This window comes from Copadichromis virginalis, linkage group LG10, assembly GCF_057382275.1.
Source record: "Copadichromis virginalis isolate Kocher_CV1m ecotype Utaka linkage group LG10, C_Virginalis_male_GT1.1, whole genome shotgun sequence".
Classification (NCBI taxonomy): domain Eukaryota; kingdom Metazoa; phylum Chordata; class Actinopteri; order Cichliformes; family Cichlidae; genus Copadichromis; species Copadichromis virginalis.
In genome coordinates, this window is record NC_140627.1 from 4,042,178 (window position 1) to 4,066,718 (window position 24,541).

General features: G+C 42.3%; 1 protein-coding gene across 3 annotated transcripts in view; it reads right to left on the reverse strand.

Annotated features, from left to right (window-relative positions):
• mark4a (MAP/microtubule affinity-regulating kinase 4a) overlaps window positions 1-22,236 on the reverse strand; it is a 38,889-nt gene extending 16,653 nt beyond the window's left edge. For 2 of the 3 annotated variants that reach the window (XM_085469524.1, XM_085469525.1), the window contains exons 1-8: window positions 21,588-22,236; window positions 19,072-19,269; window positions 17,647-17,700; window positions 13,818-13,866; window positions 13,503-13,568; window positions 3,620-3,690; window positions 3,470-3,526; window positions 2,803-3,039 (exon numbers count right to left, since the gene is read on the reverse strand). In XM_085469524.1, coding sequence (XP_085325650.1) covers window positions 2,803-3,039; window positions 3,470-3,526; window positions 3,620-3,690; window positions 13,503-13,568; window positions 13,818-13,866; window positions 17,647-17,700; window positions 19,072-19,269; window positions 21,588-21,641 — 786 coding nt within the window. In that variant the 5' untranslated portion in view covers window positions 21,642-22,236. Of the gene's footprint in view, window positions 1-2,802; window positions 3,040-3,469; window positions 3,527-3,619; window positions 3,691-13,502; window positions 13,569-13,817; window positions 13,867-17,646; window positions 17,701-19,071; window positions 19,270-20,720; window positions 21,320-21,587 lie in introns of those variants that run through there. The other variant, XM_085469526.1, reaches the window with a different exon arrangement.
• Between the last annotated feature and the right edge of the window lie 2,305 nt (window positions 22,237-24,541).

Genomic DNA, 24,541 nt, shown 5'->3' on the forward strand with positions numbered 1-24,541 from the left:
GTTGGCAATAACAGAGGTCAAACGTTTACTATAGGTCTTTACCAGGTTTGCACACACAGTAGCTGGTATTTTGGCCCATTCCTCCATGCAGATCTTCTCGAGAGCAGTGATGTTTTGGGGCTGTCGCCGAGCAACACGGACTTTCAACTCCCGCCACAGATTTTCTATGGGGTTGAGGTCTGGAGACTGGCTAGGCCACTCCAGGACTTTCAAATGCTTCTTACGGAGCCACTCCTTTGTTGCCCGGGCGGTGTGTTTTGGATCATTGTCATGTTGGAAGACCCAGCCTCGTTTCATCTTCAAAGTTCTCACTGATGGAAGGAGGTTTTGGCTCAAAATCTCACGATACATGGCCCCATTCATTCTGTCCTTAACACGGATCAGTCGTCCTGTCCCCTTGGCAGAAAAACAGCCCCATAGCATGATGTTTCCACCCCCATGCTTCACAGTAGGTATGGTGTTCTTGGGATGCAACTCAGTATTCTTCTTCCTCCAAACACGACGAGTTGAGTTTATACCAAAAAGTTCTACTTTGGTTTCATCTGACCACATGACATTCTCCCAATCCTCTGCTGTATCATCCATGTGCTCTCTGGCAAACTTCAGACGGGCCTGGACATGCACTGGCTTCAGCAGCGGAACACGTCTGGCACTGCGGGATTTGATTCCCTGCCGTTGTAGTGTGTTACTGATGGTGACCTTTGTTACTTTGGTCCCAGCTCTCTGCAGGTCATTCACCAGGTCCCCCCGTGTGGTTCTGGGATCTTTGCTCACCGTTCTCATGATCATTTTGACCCCACGGGATGAGATCTTGCGTGGAGCCCCAGATCGAGGGAGATTATCAGTGGTCTTGTATGTCTTCCATTTTCTGATGATTGCTCCCACAGTTGATTTTTTCACACCAAGCTGCTTGCCTATTGTAGATTCACTCTTCCCAGTCTGGTGCAGGTCTACAATACTTTTCCTGGTGTCCTTCGAAAGCTCCTTGGTCTTGGCCATGGCGGAGTTTGGAGTCTGACTGTTTGAGGCTGTGGACAGGTGTCTTTTATACAGATGATGAGTTCAAACAGGTGCCATTCATACAGGTAACGAGTGGGGGACAGAAAAGCTTCTTACAGAAGACGTTACAGGTCTGTGGGAGCCAGAGATTTTCCTTGTTTGAGGTGACCAAATACTTATTTTCCACCCTGATTTACGAATAAATTCTTTACAAATCCTACCATGTGAATTCATGGATTTTTTTTTCACATTCTGTCTCTCACAGTTGAAGTGTACCTCTGGTGCAAATTACTGACCTCTGTCATCATTTTAAGTGGGGGAACTTGCACAATCGGTGGCTGACTAAATACTTTTTTGCCCCACTGTATATGCATCAATCTATCAATCGTTTGTAGGAAGATTCAGATAATTATTTTTTTAAAAGCTAGACATTTTAAATGAGAATAAGAAAGAAAAGTATTTCTTTGTGCCCCCCTTTCCCTGTTAATGCCCTACCGGCCCCCCTGGCAACACTTTGCTAGACCCGCCCCTGCACAGTTACCAGCTGTCAGCTGCTTAGAAAAGGATCCTGGTGTTATTTGTCTCTCAGAAACAGTTCATAACTTCCCTTCAACTCATTCACGACACCTAAAAGGTAAACCTGTTTCTCCATCACCTGTTCAGCTCTGATGATTCAGTAAGGACATCTCCTGGTTTTATCTTCATGTTTCCCTCTCACCAGATAACCAAACCGACATCATGACCAGCAGCTTTACAGCTGTGGCTCCAGCAAACATCAGCTGATACTAGAAATTAATATTAAATAAATTCTAACAGCTGATCAAGCTTAAACATGCTGCTGTTGTTTAACGCGACCTCCGCTGGTTTCCTCTTTCTGGCGCAAAGTGAGCGATAAACAAACAAGAGAGCCGATCAGCTGATCATTGATCAGTTTCATGACTGAAGTAGAAACAGGAGAGGGAGGGGGGAGAATGAGAGAAGAAGAGGCAGCTGTGCAGCACAGACACAGAATAACTCCAGCTTTGTGTCTTTTTCCATTCTAGCTGAAGTCTGGGACAAACTGTTCCTTTTCACCTCAATACGAAACGCATGATATTTTCCCTGGATACGAGACGATTCTGTTTTTTTACGGGATGGTTGGCAACTCTACTAACTAACCTTATGAATAAAATAAAGTTCAACATCAGTAACATCATAGCACCCGCCCAGCTGTATATAAACTCTGTCAAGCTAGCTAGTACGCAGTACGAGTTATTGTAACTGACTGTAAAAAGTCAGCACAACGAAAATAAACTCCACCTAAACTTGGTTTATATCTGACCCAGATAGACTGCAGGTCATAACTTCTTACCTGAAGTTCAGTTCACCTGACACTCGGACCGGCGGCCGCCTCGGGTCTCTCCTCCTCCTGCGTCCCCTTTCCCTCATCCACCTGCTGGCCTCCACCACTTGCTAATGTTACTGAATCTGTGGAAGCTCCGCGATAGCCACCACACGAAGTAACGAATAACGAGCCTATCTAAATCCCAGTAACGATTAACGCGTTCCTGATTTTGGCATAATAACTAGTTACCGTGCGCGTTACCACAATAATAACGTAGTTACTGTAACGCGTTACTTAATAACGCGTTAGTCCCAACACTGGTAACTAGAAGATCAAAGCTATTGAATAAATCAGTGATTTTAATGTTGTTGCGTACTAATGCATGAAAACCTATTGCTGCTACAATAAACCACCAAGGAAAACTCAAGTATCCCCAGACAGACAAACAGACGGATAGTTTCCTCCAGCCTTCCACTTGCCTTCAGATTCTGCCCATCAAAGGGCAGCGAGCCGCTGACCAGCGTGTAGAGGATGACTCCCAGACTCCAGACGTCTACCTCAGGCCCGTCATACTTCTTTCCTTGGAAAAGCTCAGGCGCAGCATAGGGCGGTGAGCCACAGAACGTGTCCAGCTTGTTGCCCAGGGTGAACTCATTGCTGAAGCCGAAGTCGGCAATCTTGATGTTGGCATCGGCATCCAGCAGGAGGTTCTCTGCCTGACTCACACATCCATTCACGCAGAGGAGGAAGCAGAGACGGACAGCAGGATGGAAAGGACAAGGAAGAACAGGAAAGATGGATGGGAGAGAAAAGAGAGTACAATGAGAATAAAGTTGTACTGAATACAAAGAGTGCAAACAAGGAGAGGGAAGTTGCACTTGTGTGTTATCCACTAATGCACAAGTTCAACTGGGCATGACTTATAGTGTATATATGTCACTGTGCCCACTGTGCATTTGCACATTCTACCCTCCCATACACTCATCAGTGTGATTAAAAACCCTTTACAGAGACATAGATTAAGACTTGTCAGAGATTACAACTTTGAGTTCAGGGTAATCTGTCAGTGAAATAAATTTTCTAGTCCTAGACTAGCCTTAATCCCCCTCTGAAAGTTGCCCCAGACATTCCTCTGAGGTTCCTCACCTTCAAATCTCTATGGACAATGTTCTTCGTGTGGCAGTAGTGGACAGCAGAAACAATCTGTGGACATAGAAAGACAGACACCCTTAAAGTACCGACAAGAAAATGCAACAACTGGTGTAACGTTGACACCGAGAGGTAACGTATTCATACTTGTCGAAATTTGGCTCTTGCTTCAACTTCCTTCATTCTCCCATGAGACACGAGGTAGTCAAAAACTTCACCTGTGAGGAGCATATCAGCACATCAGTCAGGTAACAAAGCCAGAAGCTTTATGCTGTTAGCTAAGTAAACACTGCTGACGTACACAGTCAATTTTAATCACATCAGCAGCTTTTAATATTTAATAAGATGCAAGCACTGTAAGTTAATTTTAATATCCACAAATCATGTAATTGCATGAAAACATATAATAAACAAATAATACATGCAGACCAAAGGAACAGTTTGATATTTTAGGAAATGAACGACTGAGGCATAACAGAAGAGGGTAGCAGCGACCTTGGCTCCATCCGAAGGTGATGAAAATCCATGTGAGAATAGTTTTAAGGTTTATCTTGTTTGATAAGACCAGACTACAACTTTGGAAAGACTAAATAATACTTCCTTCTGTATGCTGAGGCGTTGCGATGCTACAGTACTAATAGGCCTGGTATGCACATTAGCTTAAAGTGGCTAAAATTAGCACATCCTCCTAAAAAGATGGCTGTCTGTAACAATGACTGGATATTTCTCAAAGATATTTTAAAATATAAAATGCATATACGTGTCTTGTTTCATGGTCAAACTGACACAAATTCACTGAAATGTATTTAATATTTCTGTTAGGCGTTCCCATTTGCTTGCGTGACCTGTATTCACATGGCTGCCATCTATGGCAGCCTCCAACTACTAACAACACGAAGGAACATCCATAACTACTGAAGCCATACAGGTCTGGTTATGTGGGCCATAAAAACTTGATAAAAGTCTTTTCTGCACCCTACTTCAATATCACAATTATCTCACTTCCCTTTTTTAGAGACAGAATACCTCCTGACGCCTTCTAACATATAATGAAATAACATAACAAACTGCTTAATCCTCAAAACAATCAAAACATTCAGTTTTAATACTTTCTAAGCTCTTTTGTGTGTGACCACATCTATGAAAGCAGAAGGTTTGGCCACTACGTGATATAAAAATGCCACATCGTGATATCATTGCTATAGTTAACACCATGTGTATATCTTCAGTAGTGTGCATGGTAACAAGGTAAATCTGGGAATATCTTTTTAATACCTAAAAAAAGGAGCTACTTCAACAAATCTGAAAGAAAGCACAGTACTTGGCAAAATATCCAAGAAAACTGTCCCTGCAGTGGAAAAAAACAAACATATTTTACCACTTGAGGCAAAAACACACCATAAAGTACAACCAGGCTATGAAGGAGGAAATACTAGCAGCTGGTGATGTGTCACCCAAAGTAAACATATGACTCCACTGAGCGTCCCTGGAGCACTCTCTAGGTGCACCCCATACGACAGGAAGAGCAAACAGTGGATGGAAATTACTGATGCGGTGAGATGGAGGAAAAACAGGGCTTTATGCAAATTGTTAAAAAGCTTGACCGAGGATACAACATCAGCTGGCAGACAATACTTGTCAGTTCTATTAGGTGACAAAATTAAGCAACTCCTGAGGAGTTACAGGGTTTACTTGTTAAGTGTTAAGCAGTTATTTTATCATTTTTTACACATTTTACTAAGGAAAAATCATTTGACGGAACTGAACGTGCTTTATTGATGCACAGAATTCAATGAAGCTATTTGCCGATTAGACTGATGAAATCCCAGCGGTGACAGGGATTAGGGCCCCGTTCCCTGGAGTCTACACGCTGGTGGTGGAAATGAAGATGGATGCTTTGATAGAGTCTGAGTAACATGGGAGATGCAGAGATGGCAAGAAAGGTGAATTGCATGAAGGCCTCTGCGAGGGAGAACGATCGGTGAGATTTAAAGTAAGCAGAGCAGAGGCTGATTCGGCTGAAGAAGGCAGGCAGAAAGATGATTGGACTGGACCACAGCTGCTGCAATGAACTTGAAAGCGTGGGAAAGTGGAAGTGATGCAATGCTTAGATTAGCCACCAAACACCTGGGAAGCAGACAGATGTGTGACTACAGAGCTTCCTTACTGAACGCATAAGCTTCATTTCTATTGGAAACACCACTTTTACACTTCCATTTGACTTATGCTGTGTCACAGGCAATAATACTATGTTACTACTATTACATTGCTCCTGCTGCAGTATTTCAGTAGATTTACACTTAAAATGAGTAATTATGTAATCAATGTCAGCAGGGAAAGGATGGAAAATGGATTGCTAGATGCAAGCAACAAAAATGTTCACCGTTTTCTTTCAATATTGTAAAAAAAAAAAAAAAAATCTGATCATATATTTTATTGACATACTGTGATATCATTTTGAATTTATATCATCTACCCCTTTTCCCAGGAGTGCATGCCCCAGCAAATTCCCCACCAGTGTTAGACAGTACAAGGCTGAGAGAAATGTGAAAAACAAGACCAACAGATTCTACAGGACTCAGTTAGCATTTTAAATGTTAAAGTTCAGTCCCAAAAAGAATGAACGCATGGCTTGTTTGGAAGGGTTGGCAAGAGAAAGCCTCTTTATTATAAAAAGACCATAGGACTTCTGGAACAATGTCCTTTGTACAGATGAGACCAAAGTGAAGATGTTTGGCCTGTCGCTACATTTGGAGAAAACCAAACAGCATATCAGCAAAAACACACTGCATCAGCTGTTAAGCCTGATGGTGGAGGGTTGATGATCTGTGCTTGTTCTGCAGCCACAGGACCTGAACAACTTGCAGTCACCAAGTCAACCACGAAATCCTCTGAATGCCAGAATTTTAGAGTCAAAGGTCAGTTTGTCTGACAGTTAACGTTAAAAGTGAGTCATGCAACAGAATAATGATCTCAAGCAGAAAATCTACAAAAGATTCAAAATGTTGCAATGGCTCAAAGTTCAGACTGAAATGCCCGAAAAAATCCAACATTTTTAAGAAGCGTGCACCAAAAATCCTCCACAAACATGTAAGAGATTTATAAAAAAGTCCTGCAGACAATGATTCATGAGAATTATTGCAAGATAAATTGATTCTACAAGCTACTGAATCATGGGGTTTATCATGGGTTTTTCACAGGACTCCACATCTGCTTTCCTATATCTGCTCGAAAAACTAGCTGTAAATCTGTAAATATGCATCATAAAAATACTGAAAAACATAACCCAAGTCTGACCACTAATATTTCTCTACAGTAGCTTAGCTGTTGTTTTAATACTATCGTGTTTGTGCACTATTATGTACTCTTAAACATGCTGCAGGAAAAAGCATATTATGGCCTTCACAGGCATTTTACACCACTACGACTCCGTAATACTTGTTTTTTACCCCCTGACTTAAAGGCTTGTAAAAAAAAAACAAAAAAACCCCACAATGCCTCTGACATTCACCAAGGTCACAGTAAAAAAATGATATGGTCTCAGACACAACACAGAAAAATGGGATTGGTGACGAGAAATTGACACAAATAGAAACCAATGGACGCAAACAGGAAAGGGATAGTGTACAGATACGTGTGCTGGCGGGTATTAATGTGTCTAAAGTCTGTTTAAAAGCAACATTATTACTGCACTGAGGCTGCTCACTTATTTATGTTGAGGTCCCATATGCTATTAACTTTAAATACAGAGCAGCTATTAGCGCATAGCCCACAGCCATCTTTTTAAAGAGTCTGTGTATCACATATAGCCATAAAAAGGTTTAGGCACACTATATTCCAATATGTCATAGTGCCTGAACATGACATCAGAATCAGAATCAGAATCAGAATACTTTATTGATCCCTGGGGGAAATTATTTTTTGTTACAGTGCTCCATTTTAAACCAACATTAAGACAAGACAGACAATACACTAACTAAGAATAGTACAATATATACATATATATACATACATACATACATAAGTCACTTATAAATAAATAGTTGGAAAAGAAACATGTGTAGTTGTAGCAGCAAACAGTGTGTTAAGTGGATGCGTTGTACAGGGAGATGGCCACAGGCAGGAAAGATTTCCTGTGTCGTTCAGTGGTGCTTTTCGGTAATCTCAGTCTCTCACTGAACGAGCTCCTGTGACTGACCAACATGTCATGGAGTGGGTGGGAGGTGTTATCCAACATTGTCTTTATCTTGGACAGCATCCGCCTCTCCGACACCACCTTGAGGGAGTCCAGCTCCATCCCCACAACATTGCTGGCCTTACGGATCAGTTTATTAAGTCTGTTGGCATCTGCGACCCTCAGCCTGCTCCCCCAGCATGCAACAGCATAGAGGATCGCACTGGCCACCACAGACTCATAGAAAATCCTCAGCATTTTCTGGCAGATGTTGAAGGACCTCAGTCGCCTCAAAAAATAGAGACGACTCTGGCCCTTCCTGTAAAGTGCTGTGGTGTTTTTAGCCCAGTCCAGTTTATTGTCAATGTGTACTCCAAGGTATTTATAGTCCTCCACAATGTCAACACTGACCCCCTGGATTGAAACAGGGGTCAAGTGTTTCCTGGTCTTCCTGAAGTCCACGATCAGTTCCTTGGTCTTTGCCACGTTGAGCTGCAGATGATTCTGCTCACACCACGTGACAAAGGAGTCGACCACAGCCCGGTACTCTGTCTCATCATCCCTGCTGATGCATCCAACCACCGCAGAGTCATCAGAAAACTTCTGAAGATGGCAGGTCTCTGTGCAGTGGCTGAAGTCTGTGGTGTAGAGGGTGAAGAGGAAGGGGGAGAGGACAGTCCCCTGTGGTGCCCCTGTGTTGCTGATCACCTTGTCAGACACACACTGTGGGAGACGTACATATTGTGGTCTTCCTGTCAGGTAATCAACAATCCAGGACACCAGAGAAGCATCCACCTGCATCGCTGCTAACTTATCACCCAGGAGGGTCGGCCTGATGGTGTTGAAAGCACTGGAAAAGTCAAAAAACATGACCCTCACAGTGCTCGCCGGCTGGTCCAGATGGGTGTAGACACGATTGAGCAGGTAGATGATGGCGTCCTCTGTTCCGAGACGAGGCTGATAAGCGAACTGAAGGGGATCCAGGTGTGGTCTTACTATGGGTCGCAGCTGGTCCAGGATGAGCCTTTCCAGGGTCTTCATGATGTGGGAGGTCAGTGCCACGGGCCTGTAATCCTGGGGGCCACTGGGACGAGGCGTCTTTGGTACAGGGACGAGGCATGATGTCTTCCACATCACCGGGACCCTCTGCAGACTCAGACTCAGCATAAACAGTTTATGAAAGACTCCACACAGCTGGGGGGCACAGGCCTTGAGGACAAGGGGACTCACTCCGTCTGGTCCAGCAGACTTGCCTGAGTGAAGTCTCCTCATTTGCATCTCAACCTGGTATTGAGTGAAGGTGATGGGTGGGGGAGGGGTGTCAGGAATCTCACAGGAGGCAACATGTGAAGAGAGAGGCTGGCACAGTGGTGTGGCTCTGGATTCCAGGCTGACTGCAGGTGAGGTTGTGGGGGTGGGAGCAGACACTGTGGTGTCGAATCTATTGAAAAACAGATTCAACTCGTCGGCTCTATTCTCACCTCCCTCAGCTCCCCTGCTGTTGGTTGGCCTGAATCCAGTGATGGTCTTCATGCCCCTCCACACCTCTCTCATGCTGTTCTGCTGGAGTTTCCACTCCAGCTTCCTCCTGTAATTGTCCTTAGCCTCTCTGATCTTGTCCTTTAGTAACACCTGGACCTTCCTCACCTCCTCTTTGTTGCCCCCTCTGAAAGCCCTCTTCTTGTTGTTGAGGAGGGCTTTGATGTCCTTAGTCACCCACGGCTTGTTATTTGGGTAACAATGAACAGTCTGAGCTGGAACAATGGAGTCGGTGCAGAAAGTTATGTAGTCTGTGATACACTCAGTAAGCCCATTGATGTCCTCGGCGTGAGGCTCACAGAGTGTTTCCCAGTCGGTCACCTCGAAACAGCCCTGTAGTTCCGCTATTGCCTCCTCTGACCACCTCCTAACAGTCCTGGTGGTCACAGGTTCCCTCCTCACAATTGGCACATAGCGGGGGGTGAGGTGAATCAGGTTATGATCTGACCTACCAAGTGGGGGGAGGGAGGAGGAGCTGTATGCATCCTTGACGTTAGCATACAGTAAGTCTAAAGTTTTCTCTCCCCTGGTGGGACAGTCTACATATTGTTTGAATGTTGGTAGTGTATTGTCCAGTGATACATGGTTGAAGTCACCCGAGATCACAATAAAGGCACTCGGGTGCTGAGTCTGTAGCCGAGCTATGGCAGAGTGGATAGTGTCACATGCAGCTGTGGGGTTAGCAGAGGGGGGAACATAAACAGCCACCAAGATGACGTGAGAGAATTCCCTGGGTAAATAATACGGCCTGAGTCCAACAGCACACAGTTCAGTGTCCGGGCAACAAATCCTTTCTTTGATTGTTATGTTGGCAGGGTTACACCACCGGTTGTTAACTAAAACAGCAAGCCCACCTCCTTTACGCTTACCGCTAGCGATGCTGTCCCTGTCCGCCCGAACAGTGTGGAAGCCTTCCACGGAAGCATTCTCATCGGGAATGACCTGGTGCAGCCATGATTCGGTGAAACACATCAGGCTACACTCTCGGTATTCCCTCTGACTCCGTACCAGTGCTGAGAGCTCGTCGATTTTACTTGCCAACGATCGCACATATGCATTTCTGGACAGCTATCACTTGAGTTCAATCGCCCACCAAAATTATTATATTTCACAATTTTAGATTAAAAGATGTGATACTGTAGTTTTGGTTATTTAGATGTTATTTAGGCTTCTTTAAATTAGCTTTGTTACAGAAGGAACGTTTCCTTTCATTTCTTTTGAGTTCAAGATCGACAACACTGCCATTTGTACTATACGTATAAGGTTACAGCCTTATAGAATAGGCTGCTTTGTTCTGCTAAGGTAAGCTAACTGACAACTGGGTCTCTTAAGATACTGTGGAGATGAGAGTGGAACAGACTTTCTCACCCTAAGAATAACATCTGTTTTCAATTTTTTGAGGGTGTTAATGCAATAGCATTGAGGCACATTATTTATTGCTCATCAGATGTATTATTCTTATTGGGTGTGCCAGTGCATCAGCATGAAGGCACACTATTATTAGTCAGATTTACTGTTGAGTATGTCAGAACACTGAAACACTGAGGCACATTAGATATTAATAAGTCAGACTTATTTTTATTATTCTCCTTCTTCAGCCTAACTTTTTTTATGCGCGTCTCTATATCAGGATGGGAATGTAACGACAAATTTTTGCAAATTTGATAATAATAATTATTATCATTATAATGGGAGAGGATACTGAAAACGCAGAAACCCAGGCCCAGTAGTTTAAGTTTATAAACAATTTTTTTTTTTCTGGTGTTTTCCTGCCACAGTGTGATGATGCCATCCACTGTAAATAAATAACCAGAAAAAAATGCTTTCTTTCTTTCTTTTTATTATACTTATATAAAATATTTTTTAATGTGAAGGTGTTTTTGTCCTCTTTTATCTAGTGTTTTTCCCATTATGGTTGGACTTCTCTGGTTCTCCCACCAAAGTCCAGCCTCCTGCAACTGCCTTGCTCATTAAGAGCGATTCGATTAATAGCAAATTCTAGCTGAAAACTCGGAAGTGCAGGGTGTCTTTAATCATAACTAAACATAAGCAAACATGCACTTTCATTGAATTTCTGCATGTAGCGACATTTTTCTAGTCAGGAATTTATTTTCTTTTAATATGACACCAATGCAGAGAGTGTCTACCAGGCACTGTAAATACCCCAGGAGCTATTGATTATTTTGTACATATTTTTACATATGTAGTGTACATAAATTCTCTGAATGATGAGAGACAACGTCAAAGCGATTTTTCAAATAGTGAAGAACAAATCCAGCCAAAGTGAATGAGTGTTTGGAAGGACTTAAACCCCTTGACACTGTGTTTCTATAATGGATCAATTAACTGAGTCTGACAGATCTCAGTCTTGCTATTGATATTTCTCAATGACCAACTTCAACTACATCCCAACAACATTTTTATCAAAAATACAACATAACATTGCCAAAACACAAGGTTATGATTTACTCTTTCTATTGTGAAAATGTATTATCGGCTTTCATGTTTGTAAAATTGGTTGTGCGCAAGCAAGAAAACAACAACTGTGTGGATGTAGCGCGCCACATAATATTAAAGCAAACCAGAAAGCTATTGTTTTCAGACTCATAAGGCATGAAAGCAGTTCTCACAGATGGAAAAAGTATAAATATTCCTCAATTAAGTAGAAGTACAAATACTTGTAAAGTTAAAGTAGCAATTGAACTTAAAAAGTGAAAAAGTAAAAGCTCTGAAATGTACTTGAAGTATAAAAGAAGGCGCACTGACATTTCATACTATGAAGCATCATAATAGCTACAGATCCATGGATTGCACTAGTGTGTTGCTAAAAAAACCCCAAAAACCTAAAAAGTTCAGCAGTGCCCGCACCAAGACTGAAGCTATTGTCAATGGTGTGATACTGCTACATTCAGTGGAAGTCACTCTTGAAGCTCTTAATGAAATCCAGTACGGTGGCATTTCTCCGACTTAAGTAACCATGGAACAGGGAAAATATTCCCAATCATACTTTGACTGGAAGAATGGTGGCGTGCAAACAAAATTAACTGAGGTTAGAAACGCCAAATGAGACAGCAGAAACCATTGCACAATACCTCCCTGGTACCTCACTATAATTTTTCTTATACAGATGAGACATTATTTCTGTAACATTATTTAATTCCAGAGGTTTTTAAGTTATTTTTTTTGCATTTGTTGACTTGTAAAAGCCTATATGACATTTTCTATTTCACCATTCATTAATCGCACAAAGAAGGCATCTTTTAAATATGTTAAAATTTTCTTTAAACAAACAGTATTATTAAAATTCTTCATGACTGGGCCAAATGTCCTCTTTTTTGGAAATCAAAATATGGTCACCCTACACTACTGACACACCTGAATCAACAAGACATAAGTTATTGATATTACATGAGCTATCAAGGATGATTACGGTCAATGAATCTAATCAACATTCTCATCTTAAATTGAATTTGATGTCTGATACCTGCGATATAACCTAACATTGACCATGAACACTAGCTGCTCCAGTCCAATATGGTACATTACTATAAACCTCACCACAGTTAGCAGCTAGCTTCAAGTTTCCAGTCTATAAAATGTCACTGAGCACTCCTTATCTTTAAAAATATTCTCTCTTCTTCCTCTCCTGCCCTGTCATTGTTACACATTTTTCTGTCTCTGCGTAAAGTTGTTTCACATTCTGTCTTTCCTGGGAAATACAGCCTCTGTACCGTTAGCTAACACACACCCTGTGTGACTAGCCAAACAGACACACAGAAAGCTAGCTTAGCTTTGTGTAAATACTAGAAAGGGGAAAGAGCCACTCTGGCTCTGTAGAACATACCAGCCATTGATTATATCTTTGAGAAAAATCCCTTTTTTGTGCATATATTAGATACATGAAGTCAAATAAGAAGGAAAACCAGGGTATTCTTTCAATTCCATCTGCTAAATAAGGCTAACTGGCTGCTTCCACTATATATATATATATATATATATATATATATATATATATATATATATTTCCTCTATTTACATGAGAGTGAAAATCAATCTTATTAAGCTAATATTAAACTGAACCCTTTTTTAAACTGTTCTGTGGATATGGATGAAAAAAGGAATCAGTGTTTTTAAAAAATTGTACCACTTTTATTTTGTTTTATTGCACATCCTAAAGAAAGACCGCATCTGTAAAATCAGCCACATAGTGCTCTCACAAACAGTTTTCATTTTGGAGCTTAGATGCCAAATCTGCAACCCTATACATCATTTGGGCTCCATCATAGCTTTCCTGGACATGATGGTTGATGTACCTACCTCCACTGGCATATTCCATGACTAGGTAAAGGGTCTTATCCGTCTCAATCACCTCGAAAAGCTGCACTGTAGCCCAAAACAGAACCAGATCAACATCAAAACACAAAACAAAAGCTGTTAATGTTATAAAAAATGCACAGGTATCTGTCTGGCTCTCTTAATATGGAGGAAAGTCATTAGTGCAATGGGAGGTATTGATACATGTGAGATGTCACTCTGCACTTCAGTCAGTGACTGCTTAAGAGCTCAAACCTTTTTACTACTGGCTGCGCCCACACCTTGTGACAAAGTATGGTAATGTGTACATTAACTTACCTATGTTTGGGTGATTTAAGCCTTTCATTATCCGTACCTCCCGAAAAAGCTGGAAGAAGAAACAAAATTTACATTTCATGATAAATAAAACCTCAGTGGAATTAGGTGCTCAGGAGAACTGGTTTCAACTATGGAACCAGTCTCTATACAGTGGTGGAGAGGGCATTTCTGCATTCACTTTGTAGAGATCCATGTCAGTTAAACTAGAGTTTCCCAGAAGTTTTATGATCCCAGAGAACCATGAAAATGTCAAGCAATTATAAGTAGGCTGAGCTTCTCATTTGAAGCATGTTGCTGTTAATTCCCACATGTGACACTGAATACTAAAATAGTTGAAATGTCAGTAGAAACTGAGCACAGTTAAACACTTCATGTAAACTATTTTCTCCATTTCATTTAATTCACTTTTAAATTAAAATAACAAATCTGTCATTTTCTAATTGCACAATTTAGAACTTTTTAAAGATAAATTCCAGTTAGGGGCTCACATTTGTCCATTGCATGTTGCTCTTTGTATATACATATACATATCATGCTCATTTCCAGCCATACACTTTATTCTTGGACATCTCTAAAGTAGCTCATCATGATTCACATTAACAAATTTTTTTTTTTAATCTAATACTGTATGTTATGAAGGTGAGGCTCTCCCTAAAGTGTGCAATATTAGCTGCATACATCTTAATGACCCCTACCTAAAACCACGATTTCGTTTCACATGCAGATTTAGTAAGTCTGTCGAAGGGCAGCATCCAGTGCTTGCGAGCACTTGCCTTGACAATTCGCCAGTTTAAAGGTTCCAGAAAATTTAAAGTAACATCATTGTCAGGAGAGCCCGAGACAAACCTTTCTCAACAAACGGGGAGCAAGTGAAGCAACTACAAATGAGGATAGCAAGATACTGTAGAACTGTTGACTGACATATTACCTGGTAGTGAATACATTGATGGGTTATCTAGGTAATCACAAACAGGCAGGAGTTAGCTTTAAAGCAACAGGCAATGAGTGTGAGCGTTAGAAATGTGTTTACTGAGAACTCAGCATCTATGCAACCAGAAACCCTTTATAAAACAGAGGTGCTGCCCAGCTGGTCAGTGGCATGAAAAAAATTGCCTCACTTTTCAAAATTGGAAATTATAGCCCTTTTGTACAGTACATGTACAGTCTGTGATGTAAATAACGGTGTGCCCTATAATGCCCACAACGCTTTTATAACAAAGAATTTATAACTTATCTTGTAATGCATCTCTTCTGACGTGAACAGAGTACACATATAGTCATTCGTCTTTATAGTACAGTAATGTGCAATTCATTTTACCACAAAAAACCAAAGAGGAGCAGACAAATGTATAACAATCCTGATAATAAAATGATTTTCATTTTAAGAGCAAGCAAAGCCCACACAGCAGTGTGATGAATGGAGCCAAATTCAGACCAACATCTACTCTGACCCCCCCTCCTGTCTGTGATACTGTGAGGCACATATTTGTACACTTCAGTCAGGGGCTTTAAAATTGATGCCAGCTCTCCCAGTTCCATGAACATACAGTAACAGTACCACTGTCATAACAAAAGGCAGTTGGTGGCAACTCTCTTCCATGATGTCAACTACAAAAAAAAGGAAGAAGAAAAAAACGATGGTGCGATAAGCAATTCTATTCTTTTTTTTCTCACTCCCCTTTCCCACATCTCCCTCCATCCCCTCCTCCTCCTCCTCCTTCTCCATTCAATTCCTTCAGCAGTGCCCCAATATCACTGTTGCCATAGCAACCTAGGTATTAAGACCAAGCTCCTTCCCAGCTTCTCCAGCTGTGCTAGAGGGAATCTTGGGATGCGTAGCGCTTAAGTGTCTTATCATCCAGGCCATCCCATTAATTCCTTGCTCATCACAACGAGGCTGAGAAGAGTCAGATCCATCAAAACAATAAACAAACCCCCAACACTGCAAAGAAACAGCAGGTCTATGTCAGGATGCATGTGAACAGTGGTTATAAGCTTCCTGGCCGTAGCTAGGACAGAGCAGAAACGCGCTGAAATAGAAATTTCTGCTTGGATGTGATGTGTCTTTAACACACACTTCATTTCAGACAGGACTGTCGTATAAAGAGAAGACAATTACTTCCATCTGCAGCAATTTATATTTGGCGGCAAGGCTCTGTTCTGTGGCCTCTCCACCAATTCTATGCACATGTATGGAAGGCAGGGAGAGCAATAAGACCCCATAGCATTGTAAAGTAGACGATGGATGGCACTGATGAAGTCAGAAATAGCCAGAACAAGAGGAACTGGAATGGTGGTGAGCTGCAAAGTGGCACGCACCTGTAGCAAGTGCGGACAGGTTGAAGCAGCTCGAATATCTAAACGAGATTGACCAGTTACATACATACAAAGGTGTCAATGATGTGGGATGTCACTGTTAGCTTTTGTATTCTGCCTGAATTAACATGCTTAAGTTCGGACTTTGTTATCTTTCAACTAATCTCTACAAAACCATCCACATTGTGTTAATATGGCCTCTTTTGTGTGTTTAAATCTAAGGACTTTCACTAGCCCACAGGTATGTGAAAAACTATAACCAGTGGCCAGGTGTTGAGTTTTCTCCCTAATTGGTGAAAATTCCTTCACCTCTCTCGTCTCCCACAATCCAATCCAAAAAAAGGTGCACCCAGGAAGATGGCATGACATGGAAGTTAGGATTACAGCTCCTGAACCGGATGCCATGAAATAAGCACCAGAAATATGATTTTAAGAATGAGGATTGCAGGAAGTCAGTGATCAAAATCTTCCAGGACATTTTTGCAATGGTGTTACCCTCCACATTAATGTAAACAAGGGGTCCTATCCTATAGAAGTAGTGTCTTGTTGACTGCATCAAGCCAGACATGCAGATGTCTTCAGTCAAATGAAATCACACACATACTACACACAAATAAAACTGGATTATTTCGCCCCTGATTTGATTTTCCCTGGTCTGTTCACGTCTTGTGCACAGGCAGAGGAGCTTGTGCATGTTGTGATGTTGAGACTTTGGCATTATGTGGATATTATAGGATGCAGCACATGTCACATGCATTTTCTGAGCTTCTATAGACATTTTATTTTTCTACATCACACAGCTACATGAGGCGCACATTTTGAGACACAACAGCTTTTAATTAATAAAATAATGAAATCTTCAATCCATGTCTCCAGCTCCAAGTGTCTATAAACCCAGCTCCTGCTCCATCTATACCAGACATCCATGTATAACAAGCCATACAAGTATCTACAGTTCAGACTCACATCTCAACATTCTGCCCAGCAGGAACAAGAAACCAGACTGTGCCATGCACCCGACAGACACCAAGGACAGCTGATTTTGTTCCAGTCCACCTCTGAACTGCTACAAAATCTTCTGTTTTCTTTGTTATGCATAGAAACAAGCTTTTCATGTCAATCTAAGAAGGTATAGGTTGCGTGACTGTGGTTTCTGAAATAACTCAGTCCCTCTCAGGCCGGTGATTAGCCCGGAGAGAGACAAGAGTTGATCTCTGGAACAGAGGTCTCCTCTCACTCCCATCCAGTCCCTAGCACCTGTCAAACAGCATCACATCCCATGAGCCCTCTCTCTATCAGATGCTGTCTCATTCCTGTCCCTTGTGAGAGGGTGGAAGCAGCTGAGGACAAACCTGACCAGCCTCTAAACCCCCAACAGAATCCACCTCACTTGAATGCTTTGTTTCTGCTTATGAAGACAAATAACATCAAACCAGTGTGCGTTTCTATTTTGTACCTGAGCACATAACACATATATTCCCTCGTCTCATTAGTATCAAAAGGAAAAACTCACCTTTTGTAGGCTGGTTGGGTTCAACTGAGTTTTGTCAATGATTTTTATTGCAACCTGGAAGAGACATCAAGGAATTTTTGATGAGTGAAAAAAAGATAGCACCACTCTTATATGATGCTGTGAAGCCTTTCCTACTGATATAACTGACTCATATCTAAGAATTCTTTTCTCAGCACTCAAGAAATGCAGAAAAATCTCATTTTGAGAGGCATATTTAAATCGTCTTCTACAGCAAGTAAACATGGACTGAGGCCACTCGGAACATTTACTTCCACAAGCTGTTGTCACGCGAATTTGAGCGGATTTAATCCCTACTGACTAGAACTGGTGCTGCTAAGTAGATGATGAAAGTTCTTTCCGAGCTTTGTTAAATACATAATTAATCATAAAGTGTCATAAAGAAAACATGTACTACAAATTATAAAAACATGTATTAAAAGTTATTATTCTCTGTCTCTCTTCCACAGCATGTCTTTATCCTGTCTTCCTTCTCTCACCCCAACCGGTCGCAGCAGATGGCCCCGCCCCTCCCTGAGCATGGTTCTGCCGGAGGTTTCTTCCTGTTAAAAGGGAGTTTTTCCTTCCCACTGTCGCCAAAGTGCTTGCTCATAGGAGGTCATATGATTGTTGGGTTTTTCTCTGTATGTATTATTTTAGGGTCTACCTTACAATATAAAGCGCCTTGAGGTGACTGTTGTTGCTGTATAAATAAAATGGAACTGAATTGAAAAACTTGTTAACTCTTATCTTATTAGACGTAATGCAATTATTTAGTCGTGTGTTTAGATTAGGTTGTTTTTACCCACAGTTTGAAATAATTTCACTTCATAGTTTCCCAGTTTCCCTTAAAAGGACCTCGTATGTGTTTCCTTATTTCCTGTCATACATGTAGTATTGCAGTGGTGCATGCTCATGTTAAACATGGCTATAGTTTAATATAATGAGTCCACTGTATCCACAACTAACGCCTTGTGAGCACATTAGCCCCTCCTCTCTGTTTGTGAGTGGCAGCCGATGAGAAGAAAGGTGGCTTAAACTGAAGGACTTCGCTGAGGCACATGCAGTATATATGGACTATTTTGAACTTTGAGTCATCCAAAGAAATTCTACTTGAGTCCAAGAATAAAATATGGAGCTTGAAGCTCAGCATTAAAGATACAGAAGATAAGTCAATCTATTTGTGTTAAAATAGCTGGCTCAAAGAAAAGTACACAAATACATTTTAGAGAAGGACTAATTAGGAGGCAAGGAAAATTTACTTTTTAGAAAATATAATTAAAAGGAGGGCTCTCATGAAGACATACTACTGGATTCTTAAGATAATATTAAGGACACCAGCACATCGGCCAAGTGTTAGCTTTCATTTTTTACAGTTATATCCATCACTCACTCCCACCTTTGATGTCTGTTTCTCTTGTAACTCACCTCCCTGCCCGTCAAAATGTGGCGGGCCAGCTTGACCTTGGCAAAGTTTCCTTTGCCGATGGTCTTGAGCAGGCGGTAGTTGCCTATGTGCGGCTGTTCGTCAGAGCAAGAGGCAATCGAGTTCCTGCACCGGGCACCCAGAGAGCGGCTGGACTGGCTGGTGGCCTTATCTGAGCGGCTGGCCCCCAGTGACACATGCTGGAGGAAAATGAAGGGGAAGAGGTTAGGTCACTGTGCCAACAGCAATATCACACAGAGCAGCAGCAGCAGGCTGGAAAAGGACTTAAAGGATGATCTACAACCTCAAACGACTGATGGGCCTCCAGAAGTAAAATAGCATGCATTAGTTAGTGCCTGCAGCTTCTTCAAGCTACTCATAAACTCTGTCTCCAAACAATAAGACACCTCTCTCTTTTAGTAGCTAAAGTGTTTGTCACATTGATCGCTGCACAGTGTAACACATACTGTGTAAGTGACAAAAAACACATTGGTGACAACACTTACAATAACCAACCCAGCTTTGTATATCAAATACTGCTAAGCTCATAATGACAAGTTGGTGCCATATCCCATAATCATTCCAACAGATGTTTGACCCGTAATGACAAAGAGCAACAACCTGGAGCTGATCTGCATGTGACTACATGTCCCTCGTTCCTGGGCTAACAGCTGTATTCCAACACAACATACTGTTTCCATTTTGGGCTCAGCATCATCTTCTTCAGAGGTCTGCTACTTCACTGCTGAGAGATGTCTTCATCCATTTTGACAGGGGATACAGGTAACGCTGTTGCTAGAATATGTGGTGGCCCTGAAGCTTTCACAACCCTGTAAACAGTTGATCCTGGACCCCAACACTTTAGAGCATTGCTGTGCAGTTCTGATAGTCTCAAGCTTGAGTCACAGATAATTTTCAAGCGGAAAACGACAACATGCAATCACACAAGCAAAGCCTGATGCAGCACAGTATGAAACAGCTACTTGTCATGTGACAAACAAAGGGAAGATATTAAAGAGGGAAACATAAGAACAGGTGGTAGTGAGTGGGGCAATAAAGAGGTATCACCTTTCACTGTTTGTAAGAGGAAGAAGTAAAAAAACAACAACACAAAAACAAAAAAATAGGGAGCAGATGCCGACACAGTGGTCCCTGGCCAGCCCTGGGCCCTGAGGCATCACACTTCCATTCCCCCCCAGCATGTCATCTTGCTCTTAGTTTCACACGCAAACACAACCACTCATAGCCTTAACCCCCACCTTCCGTTATTCCTTCTCTTGCTTCCAGTCATGTTCCTATGCCCCACCTTGGTGCCAGTCGGGATCCAAACTCCACAATCAAACATCTCCAACCAATACCACGGGCAGCACAAACATGCATGCGTGGCGAGCAAGCGAGTGCATTAATCCCCCTGCGCTGTTCGTTGCACATCAAGCCAAGCCTCACCTGTGACTGCCAATATGGCAAGACACCGCTTCATCCGCTCCATCCACTCATCTGTCATCATCGTATAATCGAGATGCAACAGTAACAGCTCCAGATCACTTCTAATAGATGAATCTCCATTCACAATCAATCATACACCTCGTAAAGTCACACACTCCTGCACATTCACTTCCACACACACACATCCACACATCTATTGGCTTACCCATCCTTCTGTGCTGAAAGCTCTGCTAACAAACAGATGGGGTTGGGGTGGGGGGAGGGGGTGCAAAAGTGTTGAGGGCAATGAAATGACATAATGCAACATAAATCAGTCATGCGCCCATTTAGATATTAGATGGATGGATTCCACATATGCAGAACCTGTTCGGTGTCAGCTTGCTTCTTTTCTGCAGGCCGTTTCTGTTTTCCACAGCATACAATGTATGGCGCTGTCTGACACCCACTGGCTCTGGGGTTGATCGCTTTGTAGGCTGCGCAGCAATGGACTGCACATCATTTTACGCAGTAATCCCCTGGCTTCAGCCGAACAGTCCAGATATTCTCTCTACGTTTATTTTGGCCTCTTGTGCTGCTCTCGTCCCACCCATCCAATTTCTAGGGAACACACACACACACACACACACACACACACACACACAACAGCAGCAGCAGCAGCAAGGAGTATAATGTGACATCACTATCTCTCCAAGCCTTATAATAAGAGGTGACGGCTGGTCTTCAGGCTTTCTGCGCATATCCGCTGAGCGTTATCGTATGCGGATGGACTCATTCCGGGCTGTTTGCCTGCCATCAGCTCTTTCCCTGCACAGACACCCAAGGTTAGCCTTTTTTTTTCAAAGAGCCTGCTCTGTTTAAATATCCGTCCAATATCAGGACAGCAGAGCCTCAAACGGGAAAAACATCACCATCTACGACCCCCCTCCCCTCAACCACCCGCACAATGAATAAAACCACAAACTGCCCAAAGCCACACATATGCAGATATCTTTTTTTCTTCTTTTTTTAAGGGATGCACGATCTATCGTCTGCAGGCACACAAACACAGGCTGCAGACTGGAATTGCACTTACATGGTCTCCACTACTCCTGTCGTTTCCAGACGGTAATGCAGATCGAGAAGACATGTTGTTTTCTTTCTCCTTTTTTTCCCTGAGTAAGAATCACGGTGTGTGCGCGCGGATGAGATTTACAGGCTCCACAGACGGAATAACATCCGCAGATATGACCCACCGTCCCAAATCAATCTGCCTCTTCTCCAACCGGCCGAGCCACGGTCGAGAGGAGACCTCTGCCTATCATGGCAGCAATGGGTATGTGGAAGGGGGGTGTCCTCAAACAAGCTGCATGTTCCACCATGCACTGTCAAGAAAGGGAAAAAATGAGCGGTGCAGCAGATGCCGTGTAACGCAAATCCCGAGCACTGAAGAAGTGCTAAAATGCGGTGATGTTTGGACGGAACCCAGCGTCTCTGTGGCGACTCTCCACCCCCTGCCTCATCCTCATTTCGCCATACAAAACAAACACAGCTCCCTCTGGATGTGTGTCATCTCCCTCTGTCATAATACCGACCGACAGAGCCCGTCCTTAACCCCACAACGCCAATGCAAGCCGCAGCACGAAAACGCGGCTTTACGGTGCAGCGGAGGGAAAAGGCCGAAATGTTCGGAAATCGGTATTCCAGGTCGGTGAGATGCGCACCACCGTAAAGTCAGGAAGAAGACACAGGGACGAGACTTCCGGTCGGTTTGGGGGACTGACAATATGAAAGTTATGTTTGATGTTCGAGACAAAACGACTCAAATATCTATTATCTGATCTATCAGGTGATCACTTTCAGCCTTTGTGTATGAGGGTAAGAACCAGGGCCCCTCCCTCCGGGGGCTTTAATCTGAATGCACACTAAACCTATATTGTGGTCAGTTGTTACGCTCCATTAAATACCTTTGTGTTGTGTCTTTATGTAAAGGAACACACAAAACAGCATCAACATAAGGAACATATGCTATAATGCAGTAATGCTCTCATATTGTGTATCGTTTCCAGACAATTATCTCCTCCTAATGTTAATGATGGTGAGATTAAAATAACAATGATGACGATAAAAGAGGTTGCTTGGGTCAGGCGGAGGCCGATGATTCCCTAAAACATGTTGTTACATATTTACATTTTTCTTTTTGCTTTCTTCTGGCACCTGGATGTTGTTTTTACTCAGAGTTTCAATGAGTGGTTAATTCATTTTAAACCTTTTTTATTTTCACGTGTGTATCTTAATCGGTCTCCATAAAGAGCATTAATGTAGCTACAAATTAACCAATAATAAAGCAGGCCGTAGAAGTATCACCCTCTCGTTGTGCTAACTGGGGGTCAGACCGAAGCGCTCCACACATCGACCAACTTCACCATTTTATTTTGGAAACTCAATTTCCTAACTTCCTGCCTGAGCTGTCTAACCGTATTGCGTTTGATGCGACTTAGATGCGCCACATCAAAGATGCTGACAGGTCCAGCACAACACAACCCACTACCGGTTATACCAGCGTAGTTTTGTGCGTAAATGAGCATAAACTATCCAAAGATGGCCGAAGTGCAAGGCTTCTCCATCCAAAACAGTGATTCATAAAGCGGTTCTCTGCCTTTATAAGACCTGGTGTCTGGCTGGGGCCTGCACAGGGAGAGAGATAGTGTTTGCTGTGGGAGCTGAGGCTCTTCTCTCTGTTAGAGCGAATGCCTTAAAAGGCAGAGGCATCACAGAGTTAAAACGTGAATCCCTTTGTGTATAATGTAATGAAATCCCCTGAAACTTAACATAATGTGTGGAAAACTGTTTTGAAATTGTAACCAGGCAAATGTTGTCCCCCCCCCCAATAAACCTCTACACAACACTCCTAAAATTACACATTCTAAACATTTTAGGGATCCAGAAATAAAAGTGCCAAGCTACTTCATATCCACTCATCAACTCTGGAATAATGATACTTTATTCTTCACATTGTCAGTGAGGTGCTTCCTGGTTCCCTCTAGGCTACTGGCTTCATATGAGCACGTGTGTATATGTGAGTGTCTGCACACACACACACATATACATGCTTTGCATTCTGTCTGATGGCCAGCAGGAGGTGACATTTATGGTTGCAGAACATGTCTGACTATATAGAAGTCTGTGATTAAATGGCCCTCAGCTCCCTTCATCTATCACCTCAGTCAAAGCTTTTCTGACTAGTTTTTTGGTCTCAGTTGCTGGTTTCAGTTCTTACTGAATACAGTATGATGTTTATTTTGTAAATTATTGCCTCCATTAATTTCCAGAAGGATGATAAAGAAGAATACATTTTGCCTGCTGTGTGAACAGAGTGCCTCAGTTTAACACTTGCTCACGACACACTGTTTCAAAACATATGGAATATAACGACGATGCTCCACTCAAGGCTTTAAAAAAAGAAGTTCACAAAGCAGCAATGTTTAATGTCTATTCTATGGTCCACACTGGGTTTGTGGTGGAACACACCAACACACAGTCATGACACTACGACCTGTGCAGAGGTACTGTGACTGATGCCTTATCTATCTGTCTGTCTTGTCTTGCACTTAGTAAAAGATGCACATGTGCATGTCTACAGCTCCCTAAAACTAGGAATTAAGAAGCTATGGCTAGTTAGCCTGATTGTCTCTTTTGCTGTGCTTTAATGGCATTCTGTTATTTGCTTAGGTAGAGATGCCTTTTCTGTACTCACCAAAGAACTCTATAATAAATAACTTTTGCATCCGTTGTCATTCAAACGATCTCCTTGTCGTTACTCAAATTCCAGCTTTATTTAAGTGTGAGGCAAAATCAGGTTTTCTGAAACACAAGGCTTTTCCCTCTATTTCCTCCACCTCAGATGCTTTATTACACATCTGTCAAGTTGTTTTTTGTGTGGCTCATGCCTGATGGCTTATCTTATGTTTCTAAGAATGAAGGCCCCTGTTAAAGGTGCCATCCAGACTTTAATTAAATTGTGCTTGCCCTATTTTTGTTAAGCATATA